At 43.1% G+C, this 14,948-nt stretch overlaps 1 protein-coding gene across 1 annotated transcript in view; it reads right to left on the bottom strand.

Moving 5' to 3' along the window:
- KCNK9 (potassium channel, subfamily K, member 9) overlaps positions 1 to 14,942 on the bottom strand; it is a 91,157-nt gene extending 76,215 nt beyond the window's left edge. Inside the window, exon 1 of the mRNA XM_009888173.1 lies at positions 14,657 to 14,942. Within this exon, the coding sequence (XP_009886475.1) occupies positions 14,657 to 14,939 (283 nt within the window). The 5' untranslated portion in view covers positions 14,940 to 14,942. The remainder of the gene's footprint in view (positions 1 to 14,656) is intronic.
- Between the last annotated feature and the right edge of the window lie 6 nt (positions 14,943 to 14,948).

The raw sequence follows: 14,948 nt of genomic DNA, 5'->3' as shown, positions 1-14,948 counted from the left end.
CCTCTTTGTTTCAGCATGACAGAATTTGTAACCCAAAATGCAAAATGAGCGGGGGTTGCAAGATGCATATTGATGTATGTTCTAGCAGAACAGCTGTCTTAAAGGCAAGTTCTGACTTGACCATAATGAATTCCACTGCCAGACAGCAAATGTTGCTGTCCATTTAGCACAGTCCTTAGAAACATCCATAGAGTGTATAATCCCAGAAGCTGAGGGCTGGGAGAGACCTCGAGAAACGATTTGACCTGTTTTCAGGATGCTTAGGTCCTCAGTCCATCACTTAAGGGTTAGTCAGCTCCTGTATAGCAGCTATCACCCGCTCACTCCTAGGAAGACGTGGCTTGGAGAGACGTCAACAGGTAACCTAGTCCACTCAGATCTGAGGCAGGCTGAAGTATACCAAGCCCATGCACGTTGCACAACCATTTAATGCATTCAGATAAATATCCTACTACCGGCACTTTGGAGGTTCCTTACAGTTCCTTACAGCTGTTTTCACAGCTGACAATGAACCTATATCTGCCGTGCTGAAGAGAAAACCTTGGGTAGATGTGTAGAAAAAACTTATTGTCCCCTTTACAATAGCCTTTTACATATTTGAACACTGTTATTATTCCTACCTTCATATATTTCTTTTCCAGACTAAACAATCTCTGTCCACTTCACACTGAATACAGGTCAAGTTTTCTCTTAGCCTTTTGATTTTTCTGTTCCTTTCTCAGAACACTGTGTACCCAAAACTGGACCCAGTTTTTAAGCTGAAGCCTCACCAGTACCAAAAAAAAGAGAATAGCTACCTTCTGTGACTTATATCTACCACTTGCCGGTTTTGAACTACTCACACCATAGACTCATATTTAGACTGCAATCCACTTTATCAGCATGATGTTGCAGTACTTGCATCTAGTCAGTTCACATCATTTTTCTGTGTGCATTTGATGTTTCCTTCTGCAGTGTAATACTTTGCACTTGTCTTTATTGAATTTCATCATATTGATTTCACCGCATTTCTACAATTTATCAAACCATTTTCCCACCCTCCAAAGTGCTACCCACCCCTCTCACAATTATTATGTGTACTCTCTGTTCTAACAGCGAAGCCATTAATGGGGAAATTGAATAGTACCGACCACGAGACAGACCCTTGTAACACTGTACGTGTTATGTACAGGATGACCATAAGCCACCAATGTGCCCTGGCGGCCAAGAAGGCCAATGGCATCCTGGGGTCCATCAAGAAGAGTGTGGACAGCAGGTCAAGGGAAGTTATCCTCCCCCTCTACTCTGCCCTGGTGAGGCCACATCTGGAGTATTGTGTCCAGTTCTGGGCTCCCCAGTTCAAGAAGGACAGGGAACTGATGGAGAAGGTACTGCAAAGGGCTACGAAGATGATTAGGGGACTGGAGCATCTTTCTTACGAGGAAGGGCTGAGGAACTTGGGTCTTTCCAGTCTGGAGAAAAGACTGAGGGGGAATCTTATCAATACTTACAAACACTTCAAGGGAGGGTGCCAGGGGGATTGGAACAGTCTTTTCTCAGTGGTGCCCAGTGATAGGACAAGAGGGAACGGGCACAAACTTAAGCATAAGAAGTCCCATCTAAACATGAGGAGGAACTTCTTTCCTGTGAGGGTGGCAGAGCACTGGCACAGGCTGCCCAGAGAGGTGGGGGAGTCTCCCACTCTGGAGACATTCCAAACCCACCTGCACGCTGTCCTGTGCAACTGCTGTAGGTGACCCTGCTCTGGCAGGGGGGTTGAACTAGATGATCTCCAGAGGTCCCTTCCAACCCTGACCAGTCTGTGATTCTGTTATGTCCATCCAATGTGACAGAAAAATACTGATAAATATTTTTGCATTTTTTTTATCCTGTTGTGAAATTATCTGATGGCAGATTTAGCAGGGGGCAACTGTGTTTGCTTTTTCTGCCCCATTTACAACCACCTGCACAGCGTATGGGCTTTTCACACATGCAATAAATCCAGCCACAGCGCAACCTCTGGTGCACAGTGCGTGTGCATCCAGACCTTGCACCCACCTGTGGCAGTTCAATCCGGTCTATGCTTTTCTACTGTAATTATGAGAACTCAATGCTGTTATAATGCCACATATGTAATAAACATCAAGATCTACTGTTCCCCCATTGTCAGCTAGACCAGCTACTCTATTGAAAAAAAAAAAACCTAACCCAGAGAAGTCTGACGTGAGTTACTCAAGAAAAATTTGTGTTCGTTCCAGCTTGTCCCTTGTTATCCCCTAGGTACTTTCACACTGATTGTTTAACAGCTTGGTCAAATATCTTTCTGAGTATCAAATTTAGGTTGACTGAGCATTAACTCCCCGTGTTCTCTCCTGTCCCTTTTTTAAAGATAGGCAGCGTGTTTGTTTTTCCCTGCAACAGCCACTGGTAGAGCTGTTCAAACAGCAGCCATAAAAAACTGGTGACACTGCTGACAGTGAGCAGTTGCTGCTTAGAGAATAGGTTTGATTCTTATCCAGATATTCAGCTGGAGACAAAATTGTAGGATCCACTGATAATCCCTCAGGGAAGCAGGAACCTTCAGCGAAAAACGACAAGATAAACTTACATAGATCCCAAGCAAGATCCAAGACAAACATCAAACAGTCTGTGTGTGTACAGAACCATTAAAAATAAGGCAGGAGGAGGCTAGTCCATACCTTGCCGCAAGGCAGGACAGTATGCATAGGTCATTCCTGACAGATGCTTGTCTATCCTGTTCTTCAAGACCTAGCAAAGAAGCCCGTGCCCTGCCCAGGCAATGTATTTCAGTGTTTCCCTAGTATCACTGCTAGGAAGATTATTTCTCTGTGGCCACTCTAACTCTTCCTTGCTGTTGTTTAACAGCTTTTCTTATTCACTATACTGCATTCAAGTTCAGGAACCATGGTTTTGATCAGATTTGAAAAGCTCTCCAGACTAGATTCTTTTCAAAGGTATCACAGAAATATTTTTTAACTGCTCACCACTCAACCTGCAGTCAGGTTTCAGCTACTCATCCAAATCAGGACCACATATGCTCAAAAGCCAGCAACTTCCATTGTAATACCTACCACTAAATACCCAGAGTTGAGCTTGCATTCCATGCATCTACCTCTTCAGTAACACCAGCCTTTACTGTATCCCACCTTGAGAAAAGAAAAACCTCTTGAAACCTTTAAAAAAGAAATCTATGTCATACTGAAATGCCAGCAGCTGACCTACCTACATCGTAAGGACATTGACTTCAAACGTCATACAACAACAGCAACATAAAGATTAGGGAGTCTTTCATAAAGACTAAGGCTTTATGAAAAACTGTCTCTGCCCAACAAGTCAAACCAGAGCTGAACGCAATCCATTAAGCTATCACAAGCATAGGAGTGGTACAAAGGCTTCTAAATGAAAATATAATTGCGGGTGGATATTTGGGAAGAAAACAAAACTGAAGTTGTTCTGAATCGTATCTAGCACTTCTCAAGCATTAAAATAAAACTCTTGGATGCGTAGTACATTCATGAACTCACTTGTAACACTGCTAATTTGCCTCTGTTGGCCTACATCAGTAGGTATCAGCTTATGTTGTTTCTTCTGACCGCCAGAGTGCACTCATTAAGGCAAACACATTGCTACTAAAGCCCTAATTGTTTTGAAAAATGCCCTTTAAATAACACGCCTTTTACTACTAGGCAGGATGTGTTTTAAGAGCAAATCACGAGCTTAAGCCTTTGCTGCCAGAAGACTGATCATTTATTTGTTTGTCAGACAAAAATACCAAAAAAGAATGCAAAAGCTGATAGGGCATCAGTACAGACTGAACAGTTGCCATCTCCTTCCTCTTCTGGGGATGTTCCTTCCCACATAAAACAGAAAAGGAGAGAAGAAACTCTAAAGGAGAGAGTTTGAGAAGATCACTGAATTCTTAATATATGAGTTGAAAGGTCAACTGAAGAATTCAGGTCAAATTACTGGGATTTCCAGGTGCTTCTGATGGCACAGATCCAGTGTCACTGTTTAAACTACCAGTTGCCTAGAATTAGCTTTATCTCGTTTCTAACACACCTAAGTAATATTGCAAAAAAGACTGCAATAGTAAATCATATTTGGTGTCCGGGAGCAAACAAGCAGTAGATCAGGGACCTTTATGGAGGATGTGGCAGAGCTGTTATGGTTTAACCCCAGCTGGGAACCAAGTACCACGCACCCGCTCGCTCACTTCCCCCACAGAGGGATGAGGAAAAGAACCAGAAGAGCAAAAGTGAGAAAACTCATGGGTTGAGCTAAAGACAGTTTAATAAGTGAAGCAAAAGCTGCACACGCAAGCAAAGCGAAACTAGGAATTCATTCACCACTTCCCACGGGCAGGCAGGTGTGTTCAGCCATCTCCAGGAAAGCAGGGCTCCATTACACATAATGATTACTTGGGAAGACAAACGCCATAACTCCAAACGTCCCCCCCTTCCTTCTTCTCCCCCCATCTTATACACGGAGCATGACATCGGATAGCATGGGACACCCCTTTGGTCAGTTGGAGTCTGCTGTCCTGGCTGTGTTTCCTAATTTTTTGTGCACTCCCAGCCTATTTGCTGGCAGGGTGGTGTGAGGAGTGGAAAAGGTCTTGACTGCTTGGCAACAACCAAAAACATTAGTGCGCTATCAACAGTATTCCCATTCCAAACCCAAAACTATACCCAAACCCAAAACTATACCCAAACCCAGCGCTATACCAGCTGCTAGTAAGAAAGTCAACTCCATCCCAGCTGAAACCACGACAGGAGTGATGGTGGGCAGATCACTTCAAATGTTGGGAGAGACTCTTCACTCCCCAAACATTGGTCTCCAGACTTCCACAACCCAAAATATGCTTTTTTGCTCTTTGGCAGCCTAGGGCAATCCATTTTTTTGACAGCCTAGTATATATAACAATCCCAAATACTGCTGAAAGAGCACCTTTCTACTGTTTTTGACCCTCAGCAGAAAATACTATAGGCTTTATCCTGTAAGGAATTCTTCTAAAACTCCTGGTCTACCTCTGGAAGCCCAAGAAGTTCCCAAAGGCCAGAAAAATGGTGGGGGAGCACTGAGACTTCAAGTCTGAGACTTTCAGCCTGGAGAAGAGAAGGGTCCAGGGAGATCTTACTGCAGCCTTCCAGTACCTAAAGGGGGCCTCCAGGAGAGCTGGGGAAGGACTTTTTACTAGGGCGTGTAGTGACAGGACAAGGGGGAATGGCTATAAACTGGAAGAGGGCAGGTTTAGATTAAACATTAAGAAGAAGTTTTTCACTTTAAGGGTGGTGAGGCACTGGAACAGGGTGCCCAGAGAAGTTGTTGAGGCCCCATGCCTGGAGGTGTTCAAGGCCAGACTGGACGTGGCCTTGGGCAACCTGGTCTAGTGGGAGGTGTTCCTGTCTGTGGCAGGGGGGGTGGAACTCAATGATCTTCAAGGTCCTTTCCAACCTAAACCATTCTATGATTCTATGATCTCTGCAGGTATGAGATATGTACAAGATTGTAATGGAAAGTTCAATCACCTTTATTTCATGAACAGTTTTAAAACATTTCAGATGCAGTATCTTATATGACACGGCCTCCATGAAGAGCCTTATGGTCAGGGTTCCACATCCTTCCTGCTGCTGGAGTTCATTTTGTGAGTCCCGTAGTTTCCAAAGCAAAGTTAACCTAAGTACCAAACTGCAGATTTTTAAAAATTATTTCTGCCTATAACACTATTTTCACTGAGTGAAGTCAGACCCGTTTCACCATACAGTCCAAACTATTAACAGCTAACAGCTGGACTCAATGTTCTTAAGGTCTTTTCCAACCTAAATGATTCTATGATTCTAACAGTAAGTGTTCATTTGTTCAGGTAATGGAGGCCTAGACCTTTAAAACAAGAGTATTCAACACCTTTTCCTACTGTGTCTGGTCCTGAAAAGTTCCATATTGGTGTGAAATGCAGCAAAGTGACAACTCGAAACTCCAGGTGGTCACAGGTTTGTTACAACAGTTGATATCTGACACAGTTCCCATAGCAATGGACTGTGATCGTTTAAACATAGGAGGAGGACATCCTCTCTAGAGGACGTCAAAAGAAAAGAGGGTGGAAGGAACAAAATATTCCATCTGCACCCAAAACACCTCTGTAATGAGTTAATGGTAGCATACATCGGAAACTGCTGACAGTGCCAATTGCTTGGGAGTAGATCTCTTTTATTTCTACCTTCCCTTCAATATGTCAAAAATATCCCTAAATTGGGAGTCTACAAACATTTCCTCATCGCTAATCTCCTGCACTATACAATTAGAGAGAGCTGCTGCAGCTTTCATTCATCAGTCTGTGCCCTAAAGCTCTCTGTGAAATTCTCCAGAGAAGGCTGACACGGCTCAGAAAGGGAGTGATCCTCTTTTCTGACAGGAGAGCAAGGAAACAACCAACTTCCCATCAAACATCTTTTAACCCCACTACTTGCCTGCTTTTCTCTGAAGCTCCTCCTTCTTGCTGGTGCAAGGAATTGAAAGAACAATGGATTCTATTCCATCCTAATCGTCCTAACAAGTAACAAATACATGAGTCCTTAAGAGAGAGATGGCTTTCACTGACATGCCCTAATCATCTCCATAATGAAAGCAGTTAGAAAGGACACTGAACCTTTTAACTAACTGATGACTGCAGAAGTCTCTTGTGGCAACTGGCCAGATAATAAAAAAAAAAAAGGCCACTTAACTCCTTAAAAAGAAAAAATACTTCTAAGAAACTTAGGAGTTCTTTACCTGAAACAGAAAATAAGTGTGTAATGCACTTTCGAAAAAAAAAAAACCAAAAAAAATACATCTGAGTGGAACAGAAGACGTTGGATCAGAAGACATTGTTAACTGTCTGGCAGCAAAGAAAGCAAGCAAAATAATTAAAAAAGAACATCAAAACAAGTAAATGGAATAAAAAGCATCAACTTACTTCCTCAAGATTTCTCTTTACTCAAAGTTTAAGGTATGTAGTAGGCATGTAGTTTAGCCTTTCACTTTCAATTAAAAAAATAAAAATCAATATAAATGCCAAACTCAACATACGCTGTAACTCCACAAACTCTGTTTGCTTCATTATTAAAAAAAAAATAAATCTGAAAACTGTTATTACAGATATTTTCTGGGAATTGGTTTGCTCCAGAATGTAGCTGCTTGCATTGAAGAATTCATGTCAAATACTGGCATGTTCCAGAACTACTGTGACTCAAAATATTCTCTCCATTATTTACAACAGACTTTGGATGAGGCCTTTATTTCTGGGGGAGTTTTGCCTCATATTTCCTAATCCATAGACCCCCTTACTTTAATAAAAAACTGCCACACCTACATCACCAACAATATCACAACATATTACAACAATTGGCTACAACAATGTTGTAGCTAACCAAATCGCAGATGCCTGGTAGGGTATAGGTAACCTAGAGGAAGGACTCTATCCATACATTTGAATTTGAAGTCAGTAGATTTCACAGACTATAATCCAGAGAAGAAAACGAATTCAAAGTAATTTGCATCACAGCAATCTGTGTATGTGAATTTTTTTAAGTACTCCATGGCTTCACTCAAAAATATCCACAAGCAAAAAGAGATGAATAGGCCTGCTACACACAGCAAACATCTGTTGCAAGTCCACAGTAACCTCTCGGTTCAACTTAAAAGCAGCAAGGACTCTTACTGATTAGTTCTGCATCACCAGCAAGCGTCCTTGCTAGCATCTGTTGCTGGGGAGGGGGATATTTCATGTGGCCTTTATCCAGATCCAGTCAAGGATTTTCAGCAAAAATTTGCAGAAACCGGGTACCTAAAAACCCTAAAGAGCCTTTGACAGAAGACGCGTGGTAATAACAGAGAAAATCACCCAGAATTGTATATACTCCTTCACATAATAAAGCTCCAGGTTCTGGTGTTCTTGCATGCCAGAAGACCTAAGCTGCAAGAGTTTGCTAATATCACCTTGAATTCATTATGGATCTCTGCCTTTGGTTCATCTTCACTGTTTAATCTTGCTATAAACTAATGCCATGTGGTCTGAAAGAGAGAGAAGTGAGCCGTTTGGCAATTAGAAATAGTTCCCAACCTGAATCTTCAGAAAGTCATTTTATCTTCTTGTCTCTAAATTGAGGATAATTTTTACACAAAGGTGTTGTGAAGATGAATCACCTAATGTCAGTACAGCATTCTGAATATAAAGTGCTGTGTAACTCCAGCTCGAAGCCATGAGCGTGGCTTTCAGCATTTATGAAGGAATATGCTCCAGCACTGAAAGAACTAAGCACCTCAGCTCAGATTGCCTTCAAGGGAAGACAACAGCATTCTCGTCCTTGCCGTGTGCCAGACCAGCAGCATCTGTCCCAAAACCCATGGTGTCCAAAAGGCAAACTCTCTGTTAATCAGTTTTCCTATAGATCAAGCCTCATAGTTCTGATGCTGTTCCCAGAGAAAGCAAAGAGATTTTTATTCTTTTTAGCTGAAGCAGGCACAAGTCTATAGCTAACAGCTAAACTTCTTTCCTCATTTTTAGTCTAGAACACCTCCTCTCCCTCCCAATTCTGCCCTGTAAATTTCTGCTTGCCATCCTTGTATCAGGAGGATCATTTTCTTCTTCAGCTAACTTCTTTCCCAAAAGGCTCACCGACACGTCTAACTTGTAGCCTTGTCAGTGGACAAACACAGATATTTCTATGCTGACACTTGCAAAGGCATGTAAAGGGGTTTACTGCCTAGAAAAATAATCGATAAGCAAAGACCGTATAGTGGAGAAAATGGAATTTCAAAGATCTTTGGTTTTCTTTCTCACGAAAAACAAGTTAGCCCAGGAACTATTGGAGCTCGAGACATCGAAATAGGAAGATTCAGAAAATCATAGTACATATGGCTGATAAAGACTTCAAGAGGTCAGCCAGTCCATCTTCCTCCCCAAAGGCAAAAGCAGCTATAGCTTAACCACCCCTGACAGATTTTTGTCTAAACTTTTTTTAAAAAACTCCAGCAGTGGAGATTCCACAGTCTCCTAAGGCAATCTCTTCCAGCATGCAATCACCCTGACAGCTGGAAAAAGTTTCCTCGTGCCTAATCTAAATCTCACTTGCTTCAGTTAAAGAAAGAAGTTTTGAATGGTTAGAAGGAACTCAAAGGGCACCAGACCCTAAAAAGCTACAAGACACTAATTTCTCTAAGCTTGGTTATGCCATGGAAATCTGCTGACACCATCACCCAGCTGAGTGGCAAGAGGCTTCTCGATGCTTCCCCAAAACTGTTTTCAGACCTTTACTGGATATGGTATTTCCACTGCCAGTAAGCCATGCAGCAGGAAGTTGCAGTTCAGCATCAGTGTGAGCTGTATTTTTGCCTTGCTTATCAGTGATTTTTAAAAAGCTTTTGCTAATGTGCCTCTGGCAGGAATGTGAGGTTATCATTGCAAAACCAGTTTTCAAGAACTCAAGAACTGTTTCTATGAACATGTGAGCAAAGTAGCCACAAAGCACCCTCTGTGTTAGCAGAACACTGTTTTGGATTTCTTTTCCTTTTTTTTTTTCCTTTTTTTTTTTTTTTTAATTCTCCATGAGATGAAGACTATAGTGAGAAAAGATCTTGCAGAATGTTTTAGTTATGCAGGGGAGCAAAATCCTATGCACAGTTCATCTTCATGTGGCTCACTGAAGCTGACCTTCTCCTTGCCTGGGAGATACCAGCAGCAGATATTACAAGTCCTGATCATCCACTATTCTCCACTGAGGCTTCAGATGGTGTGAATGAATAGATTCATTACTTCAGTGCATCTACAAGCATTCTTATCACCAGAAAATCTTGCTTTCTACTTTCCCTTGAGTTTATTAATAATACAGTGGCTTTAATCTACGCAGTGTTTGTTTCAGTTTTTTTTATATGAGATATGACCTCCGTGGTCCTGGCAAGTCATGAATGTAGCAGTTAACTGACCAAAGCATTGGTGTCTTTGTTCTCTGTCTTTCCCTTTTCATGTCTTGTCCTTTTCCTCTCTTTTCTTTCTTTCCATTGCAAATTGTCCATCTGCCATGATTCACTACCCAAAACTTTTCAATGGACTGCCTTAGCATCCCGCAAAAACCAAGAGCAGGTTCAAAACACCAGAGGCTGGTCTTAAAGGAGGAGCAAAGCTAACAAAATAATTCACACATAAAAACACTTGTGTTAGAGACATTTCAACACTACCAACTTGGTATTTTTATACCTATTTTAGAGAAGGGTAAAGTGATGCAGAGAAAGTATATAGAGGCTTAACTACTATCCTGAAATGGATTTAAGCATGTGTTTGCTTAGTTTATTAATGCAGGTTCAAACTCCCTGTCAGGCCACTGGCTGCCAGCAATATGCAATCTCTTAATCTGGATGTACAGAGTTCTCCAGTGTTTAGCTATCCAGTAGCCAAACAGCTCCCAACAGGTGGATATTCCATTCACCATTACAGGTATTGTACCACATTCTTAACAAAAAATTTGTCTCTGTTCACCAGGATAGTTCAGTCAATGTTTGTAGTAGGTTTGAGACTGAAAACAAAGGCCTAAAAGCTAGAAAAAGAGACTAGGAATTCACAGCACATGCTGTCTGAATTTTGCTCTCCTTACAGTCACTTCTCAGGAAAAAATAAATAAATAAAAATCCTCAATCTGTTTGTTGTTTCAGTTCATTTTAGGGTGACATAAACAGCTTTCAGTTCTTTACATTCTGCACAAGCCTCCAGAAATATTCAGTGTTTACTAGAGCTCAGTGGTGTTAAATCAAGTATGACTATCACCCTTTAAGGCCTAAATGATGGAGCGATATCCATACCAATAACACATTTTGACAGTGTTGACACCTGCTTACACAGAAGCAGTTTACCCACTCTATAAACCTGTAGAAAAGGGCATTAAAATTTAGTAAGAATCCTAGAAATTACCTTTTATTTCCAGAAGTTTGTGATTTCATTCATTCAATCCAGCCTTTTGATGAACTCAGGGGAGTATTCTACAGTGTATCTCATAAAAGACAAATAGCTGGATGGAGAACACGATTAAATCACTCTCTGTCATCCTTTTGGCTGTGTAACTGGAAATGGCTGTGAAACTGGAAATGGGTAGGAAATAATACTAGCTAACTCTGAAGTAAGAATAAGCCCTAAATAAACTCAGCAACTGGAGAGAGCCAAGAACTGCTTCTTCGTTCTTTTTGATCACCTAAAAACTTTCACAGAATTCAAGCATGACCAAAACTTTGTGAAAGCAGGGCATTTTTCTTCAGCTAATGGGTTTTAAGAGCAGAGTCATCAAATGTTGTAGCACTTGTAGTTGCTATTTTATTTTTGTTGGGTGAGTTAAAAAAAAAAAAGAAAAAAACCCCACCATTTCACCTCTAAAGTAGAAAAAAATGTTGTTACAGGTGAAAAAAAAAAAACAACCGTTTCCATTTACTTGAGCAGCCCTTGCTTCTTTAGTATTCAGCTTGACAGCGAGCAACAGCCCCCCACCACCCTCTAATAAAAGCCAAATGCCATAGATTGGAGGAAATATGAGAATTGGCCAAATCTCCGCACTTCGCCTCGCACAGGAGGCTTTCAGCTTTCCATGCTCCCGTCCCAACAGGTCTTTAACGATGTGTTTTCCCAGGAAGCAACAAGCCGGGGAGGTTGCCCGACGAGGGTTGTGGAGGGGGGAGAGGCAGGCGCTGGCGTCGCGGAGGCGGCGTCGCGGAGCTGTCCCTTCAGCACCACGGCTGGAGCTGTCCCTTCAGCACCACCGCCCGCCCCGCCCGGCGCCGCCCGGCAGCGCCGCGCTCCCCAGCTCCGGCGGTAAAGAATGAGTCCCTGCCAGGCTACCGATCGGTGCTGGCTCATGGTCCATGGCCAGCGATAAACGGCTGCGATTAAATTAAAGCCACAGTAGTTTAAATCAAGGCAGTGAAGAGGTAATCGCTTCAGACGTTGCTAGCACGGCAGTCTCAAGGAGAGCAATTAAGTTAGACATAAATTAGTCTGCTATCATATGCATATTGCTAGACTTTGTGGTCCGCTGATTCCTATCATGCTCCTCTGAAAAGGAGTTTTGTGGAGGTAGGTGCACCACTCTAGATCACACAGTGCAGCTTTTTATTCTCTCTCTTTTAAAAATCAGCCTGCAATGGTTAGTTAGATGCACTTTTGCAGGAGCACCTACTGACTACAGCACGTTCACTAATGAATACACCACTGCATGTGCCTCTTGAGGTCTGTCTGGAAGGTTTGAGGGAGAAGGAAATGTATGTGAGACCGTACACACAGTCAAATTAAAAAGAAGAATCAGCACAAAAGATTAATATGAACATTTGAGATCACTGTCCCGTGCAAGAAACACAGAAGAAATTTTATTTTCCTGAGAACTTAAATATCGAAAGTCTTCTTTTTCCCCCTTTGAAGCAAATTCTTTTAGGATAAATAAGAAATTAAACCTTCCATGTTCACTTTCACAGACTACCAGTAGATCAGATAACATCACAAAGCTACTTTAGTACTGAAGAGATGATACACAAAACAGAAGTGCATTTGGCAAGATGCAGATAGTAACTATTAATAAACTTTTGAAAGACAGATCACATATCCTCCTGGAGCAGAGTTTCCCAAATGAACAATCATTAAAGAATGTCTGTCTTTCTGCACCACTCTTTATTATCACTCTTCCTCCCAGTGGTTCCCATTTGCTACACACATTTTAAATTTAAACAATTCTGACATCCCAAAGCGCCTCTGCCTACAGAAATGCACGCTATCCTCTGCACGCTGAGGCGCTCCGAGCTTCCTAAACAAATCCCAGCTCTTTGCAGGAGAAAATGCTAAAGCTTCCAAAGCAATTTGTACTTGTTTCCAGGTAAAATATGATCAAAACAGCAAACTACTGCAAAACAGCCCTTTCTAGCTGTCACTGACCAAGCTTAAGAAAGCAGAAAGTATTGCAGCCACCTCTTAGGCAGGAGTATAAGGGCACCGTGAGTACACGGGCACCGTGAGTACACAGGCGTGTGCATGGAAGCCTTGTTGTAATCCAGAAGGGCATGAGAGTCCATTATTCACTTAGCACAAATAAATGACAAGAGATAGGTCGAGGAAGAGAGAATCAGTGACCAAAGGAGGAAGGAGAGTTATGACATCATAATGAACGGCAGGAAATCTAAGTCATCAGCCAAAGTTACATTCTACTTTATATTCTATAACCTACATGTATTCATTTTATACATATATAGTAACAGAAAAGAGGAGGTTATACCTTAAAAATCTTCTCTTGGTGAGGACAAATAGGCTCTAGACTGTCAGATGGTCTTTCAAAGGAAATTTTTTACTGCCCCAGGTATAATACAGTCAAATACAAACGTAAGCAGACACTGCTCAAAGGGCAGTGGGCAGCACGTTCTGCTGAAAACTGTCAGTATCTTCAGGTGGCAATGTGCAAATTTCTTGTAACAAGCCCTAACTGCTACAAAGATCAAGTCCTTCTGTATTAATAAAAGAGCTAGTCTTTCACATCCTGTTCAATATAACGCACTATCAAACAGCCACTGAGCTAGAGAGGTCTTTTCAGATCTCCCCAGATGTTAGGGGGGATCATCTAGAAGTGCTGGCAGAAGAACATTATCAACTGCCTCGGTAAATCCACCTTAATGAACACAAAACCAGGAAGAACAAACCAGCTCAACAAGCCAAAGCCGGAGTTGCAGCACAGTTCTGCGTGCACTCTGCAGCCTCTAGTTATCCTGGTATTTATTTTTACGGCAGGGAAGCAAACTTTATGTGAAACACTCTGCTTTAGCCGCGGGAAGCAGAGAAGTACAAAATGAGAGCCTGTGGCTGTGTCCACTGGCTGTCCCTCGACTGCCCTGGGAAATGGCATGTCTGGGAAACTGGGCAGCACAGATGTGACAGCGGGCATTGTTTTGCCTGTCGGACCATGTGCCCACAAAGAGGAGACGCAGACTGTGACCTGTTGGCACATCACACACTCCAGCTGCAATAAAAACTTCAGGAACACGTTGCGAATGCCCAGGAGAGGCCCAGCAATGGGACCACGGCTGTGGGAACCCCCACCACAGCCCTTGCCAGCGCCAAAACAAAGTTTGCGTAAGCAGGGCTACACTTGGCTATATCGAGGGCTTTCCCAGCTGATCCCGTTCCCATGCCCTCATCATTTTCATCCTCATCCAGCTGCCTTTTGCCTAAGTTTTCCCCATTTCTCTTGAGCAAAGGTGCAAGGAGAAGCGTGGCAACAGGGCCTCCTTCTTTCTGCGGGGAACCCCAGCAGAGTGTCACCCTGCCTCTTCCCCCTTCCTCCTTGCCACTCAAGCCACAGCTCACTGGTAGCCACCCGGCCAGCAACAATCCCCCCACCAGGCCAGTCCCACTCCTCTCCAGTCCCACCCAGGGGACCAAGCTCCATCTCCAGAGGAAGAGGTGTGGGACATCGCCAAGTCCAACAAGTGCCCGTGAAGAGCAGTATAAATTACATAACACAGGAGGAAAGCCAAAAAACTCATCCCGCACTTAACCCTTTGCATGCCACGCCCCCTCCACCTCTCACCCTTTCTCTCAACTGGGGGGCTTTTGCTCCAGCCCCAGCCTTAGCACCCGAGGGCCACCCCAAAGTGAGACACTCACCGATGGTCGTGATGACCGTGATGGCAAAGTAGAAGGAGCCGGCAAATTTCCACTGGACTCCGGCCCGGTGTGGCTCAGACTGCATGATCACCAACTCCAGCTGCCGGTAGTCCTCACTGGTGATGTTGTACTTTCCTTTGAGCCGGATCTCCTCGGCTTTGAGTTTCTCCTCCTCCCGCATCTCGTTGTCGGACTCCAGGGCATCAAAGACGGCGGCCCCGACCAGCAGGTAGGTGAACGTGCAGATGATGAGGGACAGGGTCCGCACGTTCTGCCTCTTCATGGCCGCCAG

The sequence above is a fragment of the Charadrius vociferus genome, unplaced genomic scaffold (assembly GCF_000708025.1).
Source record: "Charadrius vociferus isolate BGI_N301 unplaced genomic scaffold, ASM70802v2 scaffold276, whole genome shotgun sequence".
Classification (NCBI taxonomy): Eukaryota; Metazoa; Chordata; class Aves; order Charadriiformes; family Charadriidae; genus Charadrius; species Charadrius vociferus.
Note: the sequence above shows the minus strand (reverse complement) of the source record. Positions and strands in the feature narration are given on the sequence as shown.